Source organism: Vanessa tameamea, chromosome 29, assembly GCF_037043105.1.
Source record: "Vanessa tameamea isolate UH-Manoa-2023 chromosome 29, ilVanTame1 primary haplotype, whole genome shotgun sequence".
In the NCBI taxonomy this organism is placed as follows: domain Eukaryota; kingdom Metazoa; phylum Arthropoda; class Insecta; order Lepidoptera; family Nymphalidae; genus Vanessa; species Vanessa tameamea.
Window position 1 is genome coordinate 1,081,051 of NC_087337.1, and position 23,243 is coordinate 1,104,293.

The following is a 23,243-nucleotide window of genomic DNA, read 5'->3' on the forward strand; positions in this document are numbered from 1 at the left end:
AGGATTACGTTTAAAGGTGAATCTGGTGGAACGGTCGCCAGAAAGTCATTATCAAATTTTTTCAACAACAAAAAAGATGCCGATTTTTTTTTATCATGGCCGATTCAAACGTGGCAACGCAATCGCGTACTGTCATCATGAAAACATTAAATCCATTTATCATCTTTCTTTCCGTTCAGCAACGGTGTAGATTCTTCTTTACAGTCTTTAATCGGGCTTATATCCGGTTTGCCGTTGAAGTATTTAGCGGAGTTCGCCTTGGAGACTATGTAGGGCACGCCCGCCAAGTCCGACGTGAGAGGGTTGTAGTACTGACGATAGCACAACACGGAAACCGTGAACCCCAAGGTCGATCCCACCAGGACATCTGAAAACCACAATCCCATTATTGATATATGTGAAGTTTTGCGTCAATTTTTTAATCAAAATCATAATATACTTTATTCAAGTAGGCTTTTACAAGCACTTTTGAATCGTCATTTTACAGACTATATTAAGCGAAGCTACCAGAGATTCGGAATGTAGATTCTACCGAGAAGAACCGGCAAGAAACTCAGTATATTACATTACATTAGCAGCCTGTAAATTTCCCACCGCTGGGCTAAGGCCTCCTATCCCTTTGAGGAGAAGGTTTGGAGCATCTTCCCACACGCCGCTCCAATGCGGGCTGGTCGAATACACATGTGGCAGAATTTCGTTGAAAATAGACACGTGCAGGTTTCCTCACGATGTTTTCCTTCACCGCCGAGCACGAGATGAATTATAAACAAATTAAGCATGTGAAAATTCAGTGGTGCCTGCCTGGGTTTGAACTCGAAACCACCGGTTAGGATGCACGCGTTTGGAAATTTACATTAGTATAACTATACTTTTATGTCTAGCAGAGCTATTAGAAAATCGGTTGAAACACGTAAATCTAAGGTTTGTCCATCTTCGTTCCTTCTCCGATAGGAATAGACTGTACAAACTACCTTGCCAGTGATGGTGGTAGTCACAGGTCCTGGACAGTGCGATGCAGCCTGCCATCACGAGGGGTATGATCGTGGTCAACACCCTGGCCCCCGAGCCACGCTTTCTGGATATCGTGCCCAACCTTCCACAGATCCAAGCTGACGCAATACCCAATGAACAGAACGACACTGTAAACAAATTGAAGATACGTATATTGAAATTTGAAAATGATTCATGAAAATATTGAAAGAATGACTTTGAGTCGAAATGTTTATTCAATATATGAGCGTAAAACTTATTTATTGACTGTCGGAGATAAACCCCTCGGAGCAGAGCAGGTCCGACTTAACCAAGAATTGCAATGCAAAATTCTAGGCCACGCTTGGGGGGCGCCTCGCAGATAGTTGAGTCTGAGACCATCGGAGAGACGGAAGGTCTCTTGAAACTAAAAATATTTGGGGGGGGAGATCGCCAGAACATCGCTACCTGATTTGTTGTGCTTAAGACGGGGTTGGACATGAGAAGAACCGGCGAAAGAAACTCAGCTTGTTTTACATCTCAAATTTAACTTCGTAATATTTAAAGGTTCCGTAGCCAAATGGCAAAAAACGGAACCCTTATAGATTCGTCATGTATGTCTGTCTGTCTGTCTGTCCGTCCGTATGTCACAGCCACTTTTTTCCGAAACTATAAGAACTATACTGTTGAAATTTGATAAGTATATGTATTCTGTTAACCGCATTAAGGTTTTCACACAAAATTGAAATAAAAAAAAAACAATAAATTTTTTGGGTTCCCCATACTTAGAACTGAAACTCGAAAATTTTTTTTCATCAAACCCATACGTGTCTATGGATTCAAAAATGATATTGAGGTTTCTAGTACCATTTCTTTCTAAACTGAATAGTTTGCGCGGGAGACACTTCCAAAGTGGTAAAATGTCCCCCCCCTGTAACTTCTAAAATAAGAGAATGATAAAACTAAAAAAAATATATATATGATGTAAGTACGTTACCAAGCAAACTTCCACCCAAAATTGTATTAAGTAGTTTTTTTTTAATACGTCACAAATCGTAAACCGCAACCGCAAACGTTCCTTGACGATCCTTTCGAAATCGAAATCAAAATCTAAATTTAAATTGTATACAGTAATTGTGTTTGAATAACCTTCACAAGTCGAAAGTATTAACAATGTCTGATACGAAAATAAAATGTTGCCGGTGTATTAAATTGTTTAATGTGCTTACAGCTGCTGTGTCCACTAGGAAACGACTTCCTCCCCTCCATAATGTCGGATATGTCGCCTGTACATTGAAGCTCCGGCGTTTCAATGCCATCGGGGAAGCAACGGTAGAAGAAATCGGGGCGCGGTCGACCTAAAAAAATTAAATTAAAACGTATGTAGGGTTTGCATTCGAATACGGGGGTTCCCCTAAGCTCTACGATGCTGTAAGAAATCACTAAGTAAATCATTCGTCGAATATTGTCAATCGTAAATCGTATATCATATTCTGATATTTCAAGCTTGAATTCGTGTAAAAACTTTAAATAACTTTTTGATTTTTTTATAAATTGTATATGATATAAATATGTAATAATGATAACATAAATAAGTTTTGTTAGTGTACTGTATATATATACATATATTCATTTATGTGAACTCTTGCAGAAGTAATCGCTATTTTAACGAAAACAACGCCTTTTGTACAAATTATATAAAATTTATCTTTGCATGGTCATTATTGGGACAGTAATGGCCAACTTAACAACTAAACCCCCCCCCCCCCTTAACGTTTTTTTTTATCTCGCTATAAAAACTTTACGCGTTTCCCCCACATGAAATGGGGGTACTTGTGACTCGCTTATGCCTAGGACGCCTAGCGCGCCCAAGTACACCCGAATACCCGATAAAAAGCAAATGGTACCCTCTTCGTCTTTTCGGCGGGCGTCACGTGTTCGCTTTAGCATGCCATGACGAACCTCCCCCGACTGTCTTAATACTAAACTAGTATCAAAATTAATCGATGGTGGCTGACAGCTATTCTCAAGGAGTCCAGCTCCACCCCTCCCACTTATAAACCAATGATTAGGCAAATCTGACTACCAGAATGAGTTTACGCGCTGAACCAAGGGTTTTATCGGTCCAACCTGGTGTTCGAACACAGATCCTTGGGATCTTTGGCCATATATCCAGCTACTACACCAACGAGGCAGTCAACATATCATAAAGAAAAACAATCACTCACCAACAATTAATTTAACCGTATCAGTTAACACTCCCGTTATTCCCAAAGCGAGCGACCAGGAGAGCAGAAACTGTAAACATAAATACAACTTTATTTACTCTGTGGCATCCTATAAACGTCATCAACAAGAGGTAAAAAGCCAAATAAACAACATTTGACGGCAAATCGACGCGATATCATTGGCTGAGAGCTTGATTAGTCCATGGATTTGCGAAAAAATGGCGTTTTGAACGTCGACGATGTTGATCGGAATTATGGAAGTCAAATTAAAATTGATATAAGTAGTTAAGTGTAACAGTGTTGTATTATAAATAAAGATATATCAATCATAAACTCTCAGTAGTGCACAATATAGCCGAGTTATTAGCGAATCGCATGAAATACGTGAATCTAAGGTTTGTTTATCTTTTTTCCTACTTCCATTGGAATAGGCTATACATGACGCCACGACGCATGGTACTGGTGTAGTACTTCCAAAAATGCGTCAACAACCTGTGGTACTGAGATGTCATGTCCCTTGCAACTGAACTGACTCACTTTCAAAGCGGAACGCCACTAGTAACCATACTTATAAACAGCTCATCGAGCTCCTCTGACTATAATCAAACTGTTTTGTATCAAGCCTATTAAACATATCGGTGGACGTACAAGTGGACCACCTGACTTTAAGTGGTCACCACTGCTCATACATTTCGTAAGCATTCCGTAACTCGCCAACTTAGGGAGCTAGATGCTATGTCCCTTGTGCCTGTAGTTACCACGCGCGTCTGAACTCACTCACCGTTCAATGCGGAACAAAACAATACTAAGTACTGCTGTTTGGTGGTAGAATATATATATATAGTACCTACCTGCCATCAATTTTGTTATTAATGACAATTTTTGTTATTAATGGCATGACAAATATAATTTGAATAGCACCTCACAAAAAAAATCCTAATTTAGGTATGTGATCGGCAATCTACCATAACCTAGGGCAGACAAAGTACCAAATCAGTCCCTGCCAACGTTATTCGTCTGCATTATCAAGCCTCACCTCCAAAGCATCATTGCAATCATTGCATACTGCCCACGCTATCAATGACAGCACACATGGAACTGATAGTACAATGGACCAGAGCATTCCGCTGGGAACGTAGGATTCATGCCGAGGATATTTACAGTTACTTTCAAGTTCTGAATGTGGTATCACTCTGATGAAGGGATTCAATGATTCCATATAACTGGAAAATAGAAAATTTATCTTTAATATTTGACTTCAAATAGATCCACCTTAGTCGCTTATTTTTAGTCAAGATCTATTTATATACTAATATTATAAATGTGAAAGTAAATCAATCTGTCTGTCCGTTGCTCTTGCACAGCAATACTACTGATTCTGAATTTGATATTTTGTATGAAGCAAGCTTGGACCCCGAGGGCATAGGCAATTTTTTATCTTAATTACTGACAAGCCAAAACTAAGTTAAAACCGGGAAAAAATATTTATTTATAAATAAATTTTGTTACTGTATTTATTTAATATTAAAATAAACAATATCTAAAGCAGGGTTCACCTTGCAACACCTTTAAATTTGATAAAATACGGTAACACAGTACGGTATTGATATCTCATGAAGTTTTGCTCAATTGCTATAAACAGTATTGTAATAGTAAATTTAAATCATTATTATTATGATTTTCTTGTATCTCTTATGGAGGCTCTAGAACACTTACCTCCATCAATATAAATTCATAATTTAAGAATTTTTAGATACAATCAAATAAATATTATTTATTAATGTTTAAATAGCTTAAATAATAAAGTGTATAAATTAATCTCTTTTATAAGTAACTCTCTCTTTATTGCACAAATCGCGCGCTGCGGAAACCCACGGCGGAAATAATTCACATTAAAAATTAATGATTAGTTTGAGTACATATTTTTCAACACAGAATCGTTTTTAACTCAAATATATTTAATGTTCGAAGAACATTAATTAATAATAAAGTAATAAATATGCATTTAACATATATTCGGTATATGTTTCATTCATAAAATGTTATCGAAAAATTAGATTATAACATATGGAAGCCAACTCACCAAAAAGCGGAGAATAAAAGAATACGAAGAAGAATTTCTATGAATAAATTATAACTGGCCGAGCGTATAAGTGGCATTTTTAAAAATAATAGTTTATTTTAATGTGCAACAATATATCTTTATTGTTAAATTTTATTATTTTGCCAAAACATTGTCTGTAGTGGGGGTTGGGAAATTGTTTGACTTTTATTACGGTATTGCCAGTGCAATCTGTAAAATATCCCCAATAAAGTTACCAACTAAGTTATTACTTAGTAAAATAATGTTAAAACATACAACAGAAATGATTATCTTCAGTTTGAAAGATAATGCAGAAGTAATATACATAATTTTGCTAAATAAATATAATTATTTTTAAAGCAGTTACAATAATGATAAGTTAAAATTGACCTTCGTTAGCTAATATTTATTTGAAACACACTGTTTATTAATACTTTATTATTCAACAAAAAATATAAATATATTGTAATTTTTAATACTTTAACTTGAATCGGATGGTCTGATCATTCTAGTATTTTTCAAAGCTAACATCATATATCACTATATCATATGTAAAAGTTCTTCCTATAAAATAATTTAAGTACTACAGAAATTAAAAATTATTGCAATAATTTATGATATTTCCTTCCTACTGAATTATTTAAAAAAATAATGTAAATATTTTGTGTTTAAACAAAACTCAATTACACAGTATTTTTTATAATGTTGCTAAATCATAATTATTAATTTGTTATTATTGACGTATTGATGTATTTCCCTGATCTCTCTTACTTGATTGTAATAAATTAAAGACTCTGAAAAGGCAAATCTATATCCTAGTAACACTAATTTAATGTCAGAAATTGGCGAATATTTGACATCATTGTCAACAACCTTAAATAGCAGTAAATTTATGCTTTGTTGCCATTGCCAATAAATTATACTATTAAAAAAGTCTAAACATATTAGTTACAACATACTTAATATCCCTTAATTTTGTGATTAGCTTTTCTACTTAAAAATGTGATTAATATGATAACTTTAAGAATTATGATATGTCAATTTATTAGGTAAATTAAGATAAGATGCGTTCACTGAACGTCTTATCGATAAAATATATTAAACCTCTTTACTTCTTAGTATAATATTTTATTAAATATTATTCAAACAGACAACAAGACTTTCGTTCGTTTCGAGAACAACAAGTTCTCGTGAACAAGACATTCGTAGATAATGTCGAAATATCCCGTTTTAAATACTGATAGTAATAAAAATAGCCATGTTCATTTAAATCTTAAACAAATGATTTCATATTGTAATAATTATAATATATATATGTTATTATAATGTCACTTATTGACATTATAATAACATACGACCGTCGAAATCCAGGGACGCACCCCGAGTAAATTAAACTAAACACTGGAAATAGTGTGTACACTTGGTAAAGAAAACGATCGTGATCGACATGGCTACACCTATAATAGAATGTCATTGCCATAGCTGTTTCAAGCAACACTTAGGAGTACAGCTTGGTGTTTACAGCTACAAATTAACAAAATACCGTAATTAAAAAATATATTAAGCTCTATAAATCATCATCCGATATCAATATTTTATGTATAGTTTTTGTCGTAATCTCGTGAGAATAAATAAAATTAAAAACAGATCCGTAGTGTTTCTTTATTGTGTTGATATCGTTAAAATAAAATTACAGCTTTAAGTACCTTAGAAATGCAAAAAAAAAATACAAGAAAAATAACTTAAACCCTTATCAATTTAAATACAATTTATATATAAATATCAGAAAATATTTTGTTAATAATTAATAACTTTGACTTACATATAACTTAAATAAAAAAAAAGAAATGTTTCTTTGAAAGTATGTATATACTTAAGCTTTAGCTATGCGAAGACAACGAGTTCCATAAAACTAATTAAAAAAAAAAACAAAAGAAATATACATAATATCACGAAATATATCGTTATTTAAAAAATACCTTCTTAAATATTAAATCATAATAATTTTGACATAGACAATGTTCCAGCTATAACCTTGAATAATTTTACCAATTTTCCATTGCCTTAATCAACCCAAATCACAGATGAGAAAGAGCGCTGGATCAGTTTTTTATATCTATAAAAACAGAGACTATTGATGACTATCGATAGTTGACCTCGAAAACTATTCAGGATATCGATAATACTATCGATAGTATCGTTTTAGTCAATACTATCGATAGTATCGATCTATCGATATACAACACTAGTGTCATTGGACACTCGCTTGGAACGAATTTGATTTTACTATATATATAAAGTGTTAAATAATAGATACAATATATTAACAATGTTTGAGTTGATTCGTGTCTGAATTAAAAAAAAATATAACAGATACAATATTGTATAACACCGTATACGACAACAAGAGACGGAGATGAAAAGAGGGAAGATGGTCCGAAGTGGGGCCTTCCTTATATTAACGATTTCTTCCAATTCACTCAACTAACTACTACTAAAGAACTTCGTTCCAAAAAAATATATTTTAATGTTTGTAAACCAGATGGAAGATAACATAACATAATAAAAAAAGATTCATTTTTATATAAAACATAACCAAAGTCATTCATTAAAATCTATTTACAAAAGAGTTTACAAATCCTATGTAAGAACAAAAACTTACATAAAGACATTACGTTGCTGAATATATCACAATGATAACGGTAATATTGGCTATTCTCTTTAACACCATACGTGTGAAAGAGATGCCAATAGATATGACAAATTATTTAGAATTACACTGCTTTCATTTTCAAGTTAAATCCAATCCAATATACTTGAATCAAGTAAATTTTACGGTAAAGAATTTTGATATTATTAGATCTTCGTGTAAACATCGTTGGAATTTTCCATAAGAATCTAATGGAGTCTTTAAAATAAAAATGTTTACGACCTTGAAAATCAAATAAAACTCACTACAAGTCAACAGACATTAACCTTTGTTGAATAACGTTGATCAACTGAAATCGTACACGTTAACATTTAAAAACTCGTAGTCAAATTATAATGTCATGATTTTGACAACTAGTAAAAGTTACGGTTCAGAAAGTTTTCTTTATGCTACTCCGCACTTTCACGTTCAAATATTTCCGATTTAATTTTGATTTTATGTAGACCCTATTCACTGTGTATGGGCATATTTTCATAGTAAATATCATACCCTTAAGCCAAAAACGATATCAAAATATGTTATTAAGTAACGAATTTAATATAATATATACAGAAATCCGCAGTGACATTCTAGAAAGATTTATCCCTGTGGTGTACAAGGATAGTATTATAAGGTCCATTAATAAATTTCTCAAATCCTCATAAGGTTATATTATTATAAATTTATTAAGACTACATTTCACTCCAACACACGAATCGCAACGACAATATATTCACATAGATAACGAATATTCGAATTTATTTTAATGTCAAAAATGACATAATAATTGGCGCGAATTTCTCCAGTCGTTTTTAAGCGGGAATAGTTTGACATTTGTTTATTTCATTTTCATTCTTAGTTTTAAATATCGAATATAGTCGATATATTAAATACTTGTTGGTTGCCGGATATTCGCTTCAATCTATGGTTTGGTTTAGTGTTTAATACAATAGTTTTATTCACACTGATGTATATATATAATAAAATTAATTAATGTATGAAGGTATGTTAGAGTACATATGTAATATAATAGCTGAAATTAAAATTGTGTCTAAAGCTGGGTCTAGACTAGAGAATTCGATTGTTTCGTCTAGAATCGTTTAAGGCGGTAAACATCAAATCATACTGAAGGAATACTTAAGAGTTACTGTATATGCTTACACAGATAATATATTTAATAAATCATTAAATCTACAGCTACAAGTGACATTCGGAATATCAAATTTTAACTATATCAGTGGAAGTTCACCTTAAGTTTTCTTTTTTTAACAATCCACTACAAAATAAAACTTAACTTTAAACTTGTTAAATATATATTAAAAACAATACTTTATAAAAGATTCTAGGAAATGCTGTTTTTTTTTTGAGAAAATTGCCTATAAATTCACATTTAAGTCTAAGTTGGACAATAATGAATGCACTTATGAATTTTGATTCGGGGATGAAATAAATAGTGCTATCTTCTTCTGACAAATGTCAGAAACAAATGTCAGAAGGGGATAAGTGTGTAAATAAACCGATAAATAGCATATATTAAATAGGGCTACCACACATGAACACGCCACGAATTCGTGACCAGATTAACTAACATGAGACATGGTACGATGCAACGTGCTTCGTCACGATGGTAAGTGTTTATGTAGGTCAGCGTTAGGCCGTATGACATTTTCCTTTTTTTTTTTTTTTTTGATATCTTGTTATGATGAAATTTTTTCGACTTTATAAATAATATTTAGGATGTGTTTATTTGAACAACACTGCCTTTTTCCTTCAAATGTGAAATCAACGATGACTGAATGAGGTGAATCGACGCTTAAAAAATTTTATGCAAGGCAGTTACCTACTATAAGGCTAGAGTTAGACCTCTGCGATTAAGACTTACAGAGAAGCGTAAAGTTAAACTTTATACATAGCTACAGATGTAAAAACTGCACAACAAAAATAGTGACTTCAAAAACTTCGTTTCTTATGAAAATGCAAGTTAAATCTTAAACCAATGTGTGGACTTATATTAAGATATTTATCGACTGATTATATAGCGCTATACCGTACTATACAAAGCTAACGTGTTATCTAGATATATATTTTTTTAAGAGAATATTTAATGTAAGTAAACTTTACATTAATATGATTTGCGATTTCATCATTCAGTTCTTCGTCTGATTGATGATATGACGTCATAAGAGATGACGTCTGATGACATCAAAACTATCCAAGGACCCACTAAGAAGACCAGTCACATATATATAGCATAGGATAGTTGACTATCGATACGATAATACTAATAAATGTACCAATACGCAAATACGGAGCATATTATGTAAAAATATATTAACGTAAGACGTTCAAAGGCGAACCTAGTTTTTTTAGATAGTCCTAATTTGTTTAAATAGTACAATGTTATAACAAAGTTGTTCCATTCGACTTGTATTTAAACAGAAAAGTATCGCACGATATCGCGCTATACAATACAACCAGTGGACATTTATCTTTATATTAAACATTATAGATAGTAGCCCATTGCATGTGTCCTAGCGTTTTCGTAATAATCGAAATATTCTGACGGCGAATTCGAGTGTTTTTTCACAACTTCATCGAGCTGCATTTGGTCACCCCAATCAGCCTGAAACAAAGGAAATTATTAATTACTCGACGAGCAAATGGGCCGTCTGATGGTAAGTGGTCACCACCGACCATAGACAATGGCGTTGTAAGGGATATTAACCATTCCTTAAATCACAAATGCGCCACCAACCTTGGGAACTAAGATGTTACGTCCCTAGTAACTAGAGTTACTAGAGGCACAAGGGTTTGAAGGGCGAGTGAGCGAATTAAGCCCATAAGTACAATGGGTATACTATCTTAGTTCCCAATGGTGGCTCACTGGCAAAGCATCCAATACGTTGGTACATACATGTGGCAAACGTGCAGGTTTCCTCACGATGTTTTCCTTCACTGCTCAGCACATAATGTATTATAAGCCCGCAATCATTATTTAATACCCATTTATTCTAATTACTGGGCCATTCAATTATCTAATGGTCAGAAAAACACAAGATATTATTGACAAGTGTATGGAATGGTTTTTATTTCTAAATTTTCAAACACCCCATGCCGTTACTAAACACCAGAAGAATATCACCCATAACAGTTTCTGATGCGTTTGCTGTTTTGAACAAACCGCGCTCCGGGAAAACCTTATGAAGATCAACCCGCACGTCCGCGTATAACATAAATTAAATCAATACTTACAAAATTAGGGAACCTCGATCTTTTTTCATCAAACTTCTTCTCATTGATGCATCGTAAAAGATACAGCCTTTCAACCCATGGCCATATCATGTAGTCCAACATACCTGGTTTGTTTCCGCCGAAGTAATTTGTACCTTAAAACAATAAAAATAAAGCTCAACGTCCCTTATATAGCGATCTAAGAGTTCTCATCAGACGTTCTTCTGCCAGATAACAAAACTTGTGATTGTGTTCCAATTTGAAAGGTGAATGGTTAAAAAGGTTAAAATTTCTGACAGCGCTAATGTCTACGGGCATTGGTGAACAACCAAGTAACCCAGTTACCAGTCCGCCAACCTCTGTTAAAAAAACCGGGCAATTTCGCAATCTCACGCACTGAAAGTTTACCGGAACCACCAGACAGATAGACATACAGACACTGATATAGCTATAAATTTACGGTTTTCTATACGTGTGCTACAGGATATTGCTTCTTGCGAAATGTCATGATTCTAGGTCAATGAGAAGTAGCCCAAGTTTGATTCCCTTTGCGAATGTTTGCCGCGACATAAACGGCTATATCTTTTGATGGACTTCGACTCAGTATATGGTATTAATGCGTTCCTGAGAAAGAAAGGTCTTGACGAACAGACGGCTAAAGGAGTTTATAAGGTTTTTTTCTTTTAGGACAGAAAAAACTCACCTCTCAACGCCAATTCCTTCTCGAATATTTCCATCGTTTGAATGATTTGCTCGCTGCCAAAAGCGAAGTTTGTGTCGAAACATTCTAAGCTTCCTTTTATTAACTGAAAATGAAGGAAAACGTTACATCTATTCCCTTAAAATCGGTGAGAAGGTCATTCGTTTAATAGTGCTGTGCTCTTCTATCAAATCTCAAATCTATGACATCAGAAAGAGAAGAGAGATATCGTTGTTGTACCAAGCAAGATGATAGGACTTTGTGTAAGCCCGTCTGGGTAGGTACCCACTCGTCAGGTATTCTACCGCCAAACAGCAGTACTTAGTATAGTTGTATTCCGGTTTAAAGGGTCAGTGAGCCCATGTATCTACAGATACAAGGGACATAGCATCTTGGATCCCACGGATGACGTATTGGCAACGTATGGATTGCGAATAGTTCTTACAGCACCGATGTATTCGGTGGTGCTTACCGCTCACCATCTGGTGGAACATGTGTACTTCCGCCTTTCTAAAACATTAAAAATCCATTAGGGAAACGCAAGACGACTTACCTCATTGAATCTCTCTATAAGCAGTCTATCCTGTGCTTTGACAAACGGATCTCTGGAATGTAACGGGTTCCGTGCGTATTTCTCGTCCAAATAGTCGCAAATAACAACACTCTCGAATAAACATCGATCTCCTTGTTCCGTTGGTATTTCGAGAACAGGAATTTTTACTGTAACAAAAATTTATTACGACGTTGAAAATATTATGGAACTTTTCGCCGGTTGTTCTCGGGATCTACATTCCGAACCGGCGGTAGCTTTGAATTTAATTCTATCATGTAAAATGAGCCTACTTTAATAAGTATTTTTTACTTTGACTTTGAATGTTATATTGAGAACTGTTAATGACCAGCTGGGTAAATTCTGCTTCTCTTTTGAGGAGGATAAGGCATGGAGCTCATGGCACGCTACTCACATGTTAGTTAGCAAAGAAAATGTTTAAGTAACGGCCTGTAAACGTCAGACCTTTGGAAAAAACCTCCCTATTTACGATGGTTCGGTTTGTACCATCATATTGCTCCAGTACGGTTTGGTTTTAACATATAAACCAGGTAGGCTTATCACTCCACTCTACCTGGTAAGAGCAAGTGGAGTCCAAACGCGAAGACGGCCAGTACAGTCAAGAATGTACTACACTAGTCGCCTTCGCAAGATGAATCTCACACCTCGTTTGTTTGTCCTCGAATACATATCCCATTGTTTCATACGACACATGCAGTGCTCACAATGTTTTACTTCACGAGCACGAGATGAATTATAAACACAAATTAAGCACATGAAAATTAAGTTGCACTAAGATTTAAGCCAGTGACATTGAGTTATACTTCATGCTTTCTATTCATTAACCCACTTCAGCTGATTGAAGACCTATGCTAATTAATTTTAATTTAATCTTTAGTGAGCACCTATTTTAAAAAACAAACAATTATATAATATATCTTTCTATACATAAATATATATATAGAGAAATGTAGCTGTTGACTGCCGAGGAGTTTCATCCTTTGGAGCCCATCCTGCGCTTAAAATCAGATCATGCTTGTTGTAAAAATACATTATGATCGGAACTAAACCGAAAAATAAAATTTCAACTCCGTATTTTTAATTCTAAACTACCCACATATCAAGTTAAATAAAAGCTTCGAAAAAAAACTCACGTCTTGGGTTTTTCGCTTTGAACCATTCCGGTAAATGGAGGGGGTCGAGCCGGTAGATTTCATATTTAGCTTTTTTTGCTTCCAATATCAATAAAACTCGGTGACCGTAGGGGTTCATGTCTACATGGTATAGCCGGAGCTTGTCTGTGAGCCGTGGTGGTGAAACAGCACCTGAAAGAAAAGTTGTGACGTTATTACAACAACTGTGATATTATGCTACAGCCACACTGTCGCGTAAAGATTCGTCTATCGTTTTCGCCACAAAATGTTATGTTCAAACTCAAACTCAAATTATTTATTCAATATAGAAGCATTACACTAGTATAGATAGATAGTCAAATTAAACACTACCGCCGTTTCACTGTCTATCTATCTATTATTATACCAGTTTCAATTCGCGGGGGGGGGACAGGTTTTAGCCGTGAAAGCGTAACAGACAGATTACTTTCGTATTTATAGTATTAGTATAAATAATGTGTCAGTGACGTCATCGCATTAAATGATAACCCCTAATAATATACATCGCTTAAGACCAAACACAAGAAAACAATCAAATACGTTCGTTAATTTAGCCACGGGACTTTTTTCATTTCATTAATTCACAACATCCCAAGAGTCAAAGTCAAGTCAAAAATCCTCATTCAATATAGAAGTGTTTACACTCGCTTATTGATAGTCAAAAATCTACCACCGGTTCCGAATTTAACACCTCGGACCTGAGAAGAACCGGCGAAAGAAACTCAGCGGGATATTTTTTTTTTTTTTGCATTTTACATGTACAATAATAATTATATTTTAGTTATTTGATACAGCTTTCCCGTAACATTATCGAATATATTGTTACGTAAACGCTAGCGGGTCAATAACTTCTCATAAAAATTGGTCGAGCGTTGCCGCTCCGAACTATTCATTCACAGATTATAAACCTAAACTAATGCCGGCTGCGATCACAGGAGAATCTGATCTATGTTAATCAGAACGAATAGTTTGATAGCTGGAAGTCCTAAATATAAACAGACGTTAAAGCTGCGTGTTGCAGTATTTAAGGACGCAGCGATTACACACCGAGAATCTATGTCAAGGCGACCGCGTCAAAGAATTACGAATCAAGAACTCACTATCGTATCATGTGTATGTCATCGAACTCCTAAACGGTTTTTCGATTTAATAGTTTGACGGTAGATAACCATCGACCATAGACATTGGCCGTTTCGAAATATTAACCATTCCTTACATCGCCCATGTGCAACCTATCATCGGAACTAAGATTTTATGTCCCTTTTGCCTGTTACACTGGCTCACCGTTTAAACCGAAACACGACAATACAAAGTAATACGGCTTGGCGGCAGAATACCTGATGAGTTAACCCAGACGGGCAAGCACAAAGCCCTGCTTGGGAACATTACAATGATTTATTGTGTCTATTTGAGTGGGTCGCTGGTTGGTGTATATTGGACCAAATACAGTTTATTCCAATCACAAGACGACAAAACCCAAATAAACAACATTCGACCTTGAATTGACGCGTTATCATTGGTCGAGCTTTAATATTTATAATCATTATGAATTTGCGAAAAAATTACGTTTTAAACGTCAACGAATCTGTTATGGGCACTTTGGAAGTAAAATTAAAGTGGACATAAGTATTTAAGTGGTATAGTGTTGTATTATAAATAAAGATGTATTAATCAAGAACTGTCAGTAGTGCACAATATAGCTGCATGCATTAGCATTAGCAGCCTGTAAATTTCCCACTGCTGGGCTAAAGGCCTCCTCTCCCTTTGAGGAGAAGGTTTGGAACATATTCCACCACGCTGCTCCAATGCGGGTTAGCGGAATACACATGTGGCAGAATTTCGTTGAAATTAGACACATGCAGGTCTCCTCACGATGTTTTCCTTCACTGCCGAGCACGAGATGATGATAAACACAAATTAAGCACATGAAAATTCAGTGGTGTCTGCCTGGGCTTGAACCCGAAACCATCGGTTAAGATGCACGCGTTCTAACCACTGGGCCATCTCGGCTCTCAATATAGCAGAGTTATTAGCAAATCGCGTGGCTTACGTAAATCTAAGGTTCGTTTAACTTTATTCCTTCTTCCATTGGATTTGACGAATAACCGTCAAAGTCAATGTCAAAAACTGTATTCAACATGGAAGTGTTACAGTTTTTTTTTTTTCTTTAGGCATGTATTTATCCTACTAATCCTAAAAAGAGTTTAGTTGCTTGATAGTCAATAACCTACCACCGGTTCGGAAATTAACACGTCGGACCTGACTAGAACCGGCGTAAGGAACTCACCGCGATTTTTTTAATTTCATTTTAACAATAACATTAAACATATTTTCGTTAATCGAAACAGCCTGTAGATGATCATCTCATTCCCGAGGTGTGATATCAACTAAGAAGTCATTTGTGTCGTAATATCCTTTAGATCTCAAATACTAGAGATAGATTCGACTAACAATTAAACTTTCAAAAACTCCTAATTAAAATGTTTTCATTGTTACTTTCGCAGAAATCAAGCTACCGTGAAACAAATGACTGTGTGAAATTTTAAAATCAGTTTTTATCTCAAAAATAACATTTTCTCTTATCGTACATTATAATTTTATCAAAACACAAATGAAACGTCATATACCTTATGTTATAAGGTTTTTATTTAATTTATTTATTTAACAATAATAACGACTGTCCGGAAATTTTATCAAGATTCTACTTAAACGTCCGTCGTATCGGGAATACGAGTAACTTCTATTATACCTTATTATATAGAGCGCAATTAGGAAATCCTTCCTATAGAGATTATCATTCTTATAAATAAAATCAGTAATCAAGTAAAATATTTAAACATATGTCACGATGACGCCTTCCGTTCAATCGAAAAATAAAGAATTTTATTTGGTCTCATTTCTAATTTTATGGTAATTTTATTGGTTATATTAATTATTATTTACTATATAATAAGTTAAAAAATGTATTATAATTATATTCTCTAATCATTGATTATGTTTAATTTATATTTTTAATACATATTGTGTAATGTAAATGGTGAGACTACCTGAAATAATGGAACATTTGCCGAGATAATTTTGACATGTAATTTTTTTTTTTAAATGTGATATTGTATGTATGTTGGTCGTCCAAATTTATTATTATTATTTTTTTATATAAACAATACACCGCGGAAAGCATGTAGCCGTTGTTTCGGCAATAAAATTCTTTCTAGTCGACTTGTCGCGTCCTATCGGATGACAGTGTGGGTATAGAGCAGTGTTGCATGTCGATAGTCCACTATCGATAGACTATCGATAGTATCGATACCTCCTCATGAGCAATACTATCGATAATATCGATAGTATCAATAGTATCGCTTCTACCAATAGTATTGCTTACAGAGAGCTAGTACTATCGATATACTGAATAGTTTTCGAGGTCGTATAGAGCTAACTCTGGTATAGAGACATAGACAAGTGCTCCATAATATGTCCTGCACAGTTTTCGATTAAGGTTTGCCGCCTTGGCCAAAATCGGTTAAGGTATTATCGTGTTAATTAAATCACTAAATATAATTTTCAACTGTCAATATTTTTGTTAAATTCGAGAGTGGATTTTTTTTTTTTTTTTTCTTATATTACAATAAAATAAATGGACTTTAAACAAAATATCAATAAGTTTAACTTATATTTATAATTAAATAGACGAATGAAAATTTTTATAATACTCGGATTTCCGGAAAACCGGTTTTTATTTAAATATGCAAATTTTATGAATCACACGAACAATACGAGTTTACATCATTTTTTTTTAGTTCAATTAGGAAATTCACAAATATTTAAATAAGTGTAATATTCACAATGTTTGTTATGACAAAACAAAAAAAAAAAAAAAATACATTATAAGAACCAAAACAATTGCTACTAAAATAACTATAAATAATTCATTACTGGTAATTGCTTATTAGAAAAAAACATACAACGTGCTATTAACTTACGTACTAACTATTATTTAACGACGATAGTAATTTCTTTTAATTAAACGAGTACTTATTACGATCAGGTCGAAATTAAATTTTTGGACGAATTTGATACGACTATAATTCTTTATTATTTATAATAATAACTCAAAAAGTACTCCTATTCGTCTTAATTTTATAATATTAAGTAAGACTCTTATAATTTTTACTGATAGCGAGATAACTTCGTATACACTTGCACCAACGAAACGTTGCACCAATGACATCATCAACAGCTGTTTTCTATTTACACTTGTTCATTATATTGTTATTAATAAATTAAAAATTTTATATTTTATGCCTTAATTTTCCGTTAAAATGGTAAATAATATGTCATCACTAAAAATAAATAAAAATTTAACTTTATTCTAATAAAAAATGTAAGTACCTAATTTTAAAAAGATTCAAGCATCTATTTTGATAATGAATTACTTATCTTAAATAGAATTGAATAACTAATAAAAATGTAATTAAAAAAGATAAAACATTTGAAATATATGCAAAAATATCGGAAAATTAAATCAATTCAATATAAAATAAACCGCGTACCTGCTCTCCTCGGTGAATAATATGACATTTTAGCACTTTTCTCTCAATTAAATAAATAACACAAAAAATCTTTTTGGAGTGTACTATCGCGTTCGGTATCCAATGTGGAAATAGATACGTCACATTTAAAATAAGCTGCTGTGACATCATGCCGACCCGATTATCAAAAACCCGGACGTTTTGTGTAAATATAAACATTGTATGAAAATGCAATGCGGCGACTTCATTTCAATTCGGTCGGGTTATTTTATAAGGTCGTGAAACGTAGACGTAAGTTTAGGTAGGTATTTTTTTATTGATTTACCTACATCATTCATGTAGTTTTTAAATGTAAGGTGTATTCAAAATGTAATTTTAAATGCAATTGACCCTACTATATTTAAACATAAATAAATTTTAAGTTAAGTAATGAATGTAAATGCATTTTTATTAAGTATATCTAATTGTAAGTATAAAAAATTAAATGTGCACTAATAAATTATACCTTAAGCTTATCACTTAGAGTAGTATAATTTATTATAGTAGAGAGTTAAACGATAACTTTTGTAAGAAAAATTTTGAACATTTATATTAAAAGTATATATACTTTCAAAGTACCTACATATAGTACTTAAATTTCATAATATTCATTAGCATAATAAATTTAACAAGTAGATATTTGGGATGCCATATTAAAAAAGTGTTATTTTGTTCAAAAAATTAATTTAAAATTATTTTAAATATTCTTTTTCTTTTCATTTTTAACTATTTGTTTTGTATTCAATAACTCAACAGAATTTTTTTTTGTACTTAAATATAAAAGATAGTAAGAATACTATTTTTGAAGAAAAGTATGACAAGTATCATCAGTTGTAGCAATTATTCTGAAGACGGAATTTTATATGTTTCATAAGCGTAATAACACAAATTTTAGGGTAAAATGTAAATACTTCAAATATACAATTGAGTACTAGGTAACACTATCAAACTTTCTATCATTTTTGACAGTATACGATTATTGAATTTTTCTATTTCGTGTAAACAATCAACTAAATACAATTTAATGACTATTATTTATGAATTAATTATAAGTGAAACAATATATGTATATTAAAAATATAATTATTATAACAAGAAAGTTATGTGGATGATATAATAACGGCAATTAAATGCATGTTAATAACAAAAAACTCGTCAAACAAGTTACGTGAGACCAATGTATGACTTATTTATTTCATTATTTGTGTCAATATCTTATTATTTTAAATGCAATTAAATATATTTTAATTTAATTTATGAGTTTATTTTATGAAATATCCACGTGATGTTCAAATTATTAGATATTATATTATATAAACAAAACAATATAACAATAATTATATTAAGTACGAATAATTTAGAAAAATCGTACATTTACCATAAAAATAAGATATATTAAATATATAAGTTTTTTTAACAATAAAAAGCAATGATTCTTTTATTTACTTCAATACCTGATTTTATAATTTTCAGAATATTTTACAATGGAAGATATAGCAGTACATCCCGTGGAAGAAATAGTTATAAAATGTGAAGTTATCGAAATATCTGACGAGGATGTAGAGACACAAGAACCTAAAAAGTTTGTTAAGATTTCGACTTTCTTTGTTTGTTCGGCATATAAACTTTCAGAGTTTGAAAACAGCTCATGATAATCAATTAATGCACCTTAATGTAACTTAAAGACCAACAGTACTGATTATTTTTAAACCTCAAATTTACAGTTTACAGATATCATAAACATTTTATTCCGACTTGTATATCCAATATTGTAGTTCTTTGTTTTGATATTATTGTTTAATATACACATTTTCATATAAACCATAAGAACATGAAATACATGCTTGTCTCATCAATAATTGAAAGCAGGGGAAATTAGGAAGAGTGGCTAATATATATCGAAACCTCCAAAATGTGGTGCATGCCCCAGTTTAAATAAATAAATTTATTTACATATTTATATATACATATACAATATAGCTGAGTTATTAATAAATCACATGAAATATGTAATTCGAAGGTTTGTTTTTCTTTATTCCTACTATGATTGGAATAGGCTTATATATATAACAATACTTTGATTTACGTATTTCATGCGATTTGCTAATAACAGCTATATTGTGCACTACTTAGAGTTTATGATTAATATATCTTTATTTATAATACAACACTATTTCACTTAACTATGTATATCCACTTTAAATTTATTTCCAAAATTCCAGTTTCTTCTATGTTTAAAACATCATTTTTCGCAAATCCATATTGAAAATGATAGATTAATATCAAGCTCTCGACCAATAATATAGTGTCAATTTGCTGTCAAATGTTTATTTGGCTTTTCACTTCTTATGGTTGGAATAGAGTATATATGTATGTATATATATTATATATAGCTAGAATAGAATAGCTAGGCATAAAGTCATATGTTACTATACGATGATAAGTGTTCAACACTGACATAGACATTAACTCTCAGAACTTATTACCATTTTTTACATTGGAAATGCTTCGTCAACCTTGGAAGCTAAAATATTATATCCCTTGTACCTGTAGTTAAGTCACCCTTCAAAACCGGTATTTAACAATGTTAAGTATTTTTGTTTGGTAAGGGCACAAATTGAGCCGAGATGGCCCAGTGGTTAGAACGCGTGCATCTTAACCGATGATTTCGGGTTCAAACCCAGGCAGGCACCACTGAATTTACATGTGCTTAATTTGTTTATAATTCATCTCGTGCTCAGCGGTGAAGGAAAACATCGTGAGGAAACCTGCATGTGTCTAATTTCAACGAAATTCTGCCACATGTGTATTCCACCAACCCACATTGGAGCAGCGTGGTGGAATATGCTCCATACCTTCTCCTCAACGGGACAGGAGGCCTTAGCCCAGCAGTGGGAAATTTACAGGCTGATTATGTTTATGTTAAGGGCACAAAGCCCTACCAAAAAGTAATTTGTGATGTTAGTTGTAAACATTATTTTTTGTATTTTTCAGAAAACGTCGTAAACGGCTCACACCAAAAGAACCCCAGCCCTGTGATATTTGTGGTAAAACTTTCCAAACCGGCTACGAGCTTAAGAAACATAAAAGAACACACACAGGCGAACGTCCATACATGTGTACGACGTGTGGGAAGACATACACACAGCTCGGACACCTCAGTATCCACAGTTTATCACATAAAGGTATATGCAGTATTTGTGATACCTGTTCACCTCATTGGTCTAACGTCTGGCTTATACATGGTCAACCAATAAAAAAGTTACCGTAGTAATTCTGTAAAAATGTATATTTTGTATAGTCCGATGCCTAGAGAAGCATATAAAATCACCTATACTTTAATTCTCTCTGAGTCAGATTTGCAATTCCATTGGCTTATGGAAAAGGAACAGTTTCTGGGATGAAAATATTTATACACTATATTAACACCGACACATTCCTTAAGGATGTTACTGACTATTACTCCTTATCCCACAGCGTTACAACTCATTGTACACTTTTTGTCTGCCATAAATGCTCAGATGTCTTGTTCGACATCGCTTTCACGATCAAGAAGAGCAAAGTTGACCAAATACCGACAGCGGGCAAATTTTTTATGAATTGTGAATTTTCTTTTTTTAAACACGGAGTTATCCTATGCTGTTTTCTGTTTCCCTTGTAATTTAATTAGCAAAATTTCATGACGATTGGTGTATTATTTAAGTTGAACAAACAATCTTGCAATTTAGTTATTATTTTGTATTTTTTGTTTTATATAAATGATTTTTTTATTTCAGGTATAAAAAATTTCAATTGCAACGAATGCGGGTCTTCGTTTTACAGGAAAGCAGATTTGGACAGACACGAAAAGATCCACACGGGCGAGAAACCGTTTCAATGTGAGATATGTTCGAAGAGTTTCACACAGAAAAACAATTTGGTGATGCATTTCAAAATGCATATCGGTGATAAACCTCACAAGTGCGAAGTCTGTAGCAAGAGATTTCTAACGAGGAGTAAAATGATGCTGCACTCGAAGAAACATGATAAAGAAAAGAAAAAAAAACACGACTTTTTGGGGCATATTTAGTTTTGGCGGGAAACAAGTGTCAATAGTGTCATCTGTCTAGTGTTCGGTTAATTTCGGGATCGTCGGGTTTTTTCGGATTGCGGTTTGCGAATGTGCGAATTGGTGTCTTAAGAAAAAAACACATGACTTTATGGTATATTTATTTTGACGAGAAACGATTCAATAGGGCTGTCATCTGTCGACTGTCGGTTAATGTCGGATTTCATAGATACTTTTGGAACGTGGTTCTTGCATGCAAATTGTTGTTTCTTAAATTATATTTATACATATACATATAATATAATTGTTGCTTTGTCTGTTCTTTATATTTCGTGGTCTTGACTTGATTGATGTTAAACTAAAAAAATAATCTTTGTTTTGTCTAGACGATGAATTTTTGCTATCCGATAGATGTCGCTGTTGTCAATTAATTCACAAAATCTATATTTAAATGGACCAAAGTAACGCATATTTACAATACGAAATGTATTCGTATAAAAATATTAAATGATTTAATATCAAAATAGTCAACATCTAAAACCGATGGATGGCGCCGCATTGTCGAACTATTATATTATTTATTATCTGTATAATTAAATGAAACAGAAATAATTGTCTGTGATTTCAAATGTCTTTTATTTAATATGATTATTTACCATAATTAAAAAAAAAAAATTATTTGTTTCATGTTGTCTACGTATTGGGCAATTAACATTTTATAAGCCAGAAGAAAATATCTAAACATACTATACGTGTATATATCTAAGCTATGGTTTATTTATATGTTTAATATTTTATCCAAAAAGATCGATTCTATGAAAAGTCATGACAGCTTAAAGTTTACCTGCATATTTGTTTCTCGCTAGCTAAGCTTTTACGGTTGTGTTTACTGGTTGAATTCGTTTTTAAAGCTTTAGTCTATTTCAACTATAAGGAGAGGAGCCTTAAACAACATTTGACAGCAAATTGACGCGATATCATTGGTCGAGAGCTTGATTAATCGAT

The 23,243-nt window shown here is 32.9% G+C and overlaps 3 protein-coding genes across 3 annotated transcripts; 1 reads left to right on the plus strand and 2 right to left on the minus strand.

Annotated features, from left to right (window-relative positions):
- Positions 1 to 119: 119 nt before the first annotated feature.
- On the minus strand, positions 120 to 5,451 carry LOC113399269 (phospholipid phosphatase 5). Its single transcript, XM_026638362.2, has 6 exons — positions 5,281 to 5,451; positions 4,234 to 4,420; positions 3,198 to 3,267; positions 2,199 to 2,327; positions 972 to 1,139; positions 120 to 367 (listed from the first exon to the last, which is right to left on the minus strand). Exons 1-6 carry the CDS (start codon positions 5,355 to 5,357, stop codon positions 147 to 149), a joined length of 852 nt encoding a protein of 283 aa, XP_026494147.2. The 5' UTR covers positions 5,358 to 5,451; the 3' UTR covers positions 120 to 146.
- A 4,925-nt stretch (positions 5,452 to 10,376) lies between these two features.
- Positions 10,377 to 18,329, minus strand: LOC113399270 (pyrimidodiazepine synthase-like). The gene is made up of 6 exons (XM_026638363.2): positions 18,173 to 18,329; positions 13,605 to 13,775; positions 12,454 to 12,620; positions 11,904 to 12,006; positions 11,222 to 11,355; positions 10,377 to 10,592 (listed from the first exon to the last, which is right to left on the minus strand). Exons 1-6 carry the CDS (start codon positions 18,198 to 18,200, stop codon positions 10,473 to 10,475), a joined length of 723 nt encoding a protein of 240 aa, XP_026494148.1. The 5' UTR covers positions 18,201 to 18,329; the 3' UTR covers positions 10,377 to 10,472.
- Positions 18,330 to 19,157: 828 nt separating this feature from the next.
- Positions 19,158 to 22,851, plus strand: LOC113399271 (gastrula zinc finger protein XlCGF49.1-like). Its single transcript, XM_026638364.2, has 4 exons — positions 19,158 to 19,369; positions 19,664 to 19,772; positions 21,185 to 21,375; positions 21,967 to 22,851. The coding sequence occupies exons 2-4, from the start codon at positions 19,675 to 19,677 to the stop codon at positions 22,257 to 22,259; spliced, it is 582 nt and encodes a 193-aa protein (XP_026494149.1). The 5' UTR covers positions 19,158 to 19,369; positions 19,664 to 19,674; the 3' UTR covers positions 22,260 to 22,851.
- Positions 22,852 to 23,243: the final 392 nt, after the last annotated feature.

What these genes read in the sequence shown, in the direction of transcription:
- LOC113399269 (XM_026638362.2), bottom strand. Translation starts at nt 5,357, where the DNA reads ATGCCACTTATACGCTCGGCCAGTTATAATTTATTCATAGAAATTCTT. An exon ending in CTTTTATTCTCCGCTTTTTG is followed by an intron (nt 4,421 to 5,280) that starts GTGAGTTGGCTT and finishes TCTATTTTCCAG; the next exon opens with TTATATGGAATCATTGAATC. An exon ending in TACGGTTAAATTAATTGTTG is followed by an intron (nt 2,328 to 3,197) that starts GTGAGTGATTGT and finishes TAATTTTTTTAG; the next exon opens with GTCGACCGCGCCCCGATTTC.
- LOC113399270 (XM_026638363.2), bottom strand. Translation starts at nt 18,200, where the DNA reads ATGTCATATTATTCACCGAGGAGAGCAG. An exon ending in TTATAGAGAGATTCAATGAG is followed by an intron (nt 12,007 to 12,453) that starts GTAAGTCGTCTT and finishes CTTCATTTTCAG; the next exon opens with TTAATAAAAGGAAGCTTAGA. An exon ending in GAAGGAATTGGCGTTGAGAG is followed by an intron (nt 11,356 to 11,903) that starts GTGAGTTTTTTC and finishes TATTGTTTTAAG; the next exon opens with GTACAAATTACTTCGGCGGA.
- LOC113399271 (XM_026638364.2), top strand. Translation starts at nt 19,675, where the DNA reads ATGGAAGATATAGCAGTACATCCCGTGGAAGAAATAGTTATAAAATGT. An exon ending in GAGACACAAGAACCTAAAAA is followed by an intron (nt 19,773 to 21,184) that starts GTTTGTTAAGAT and finishes TGTATTTTTCAG; the next exon opens with AAAACGTCGTAAACGGCTCA. An exon ending in CCACAGTTTATCACATAAAG is followed by an intron (nt 21,376 to 21,966) that starts GTATATGCAGTA and finishes TTTTTATTTCAG; the next exon opens with GTATAAAAAATTTCAATTGC.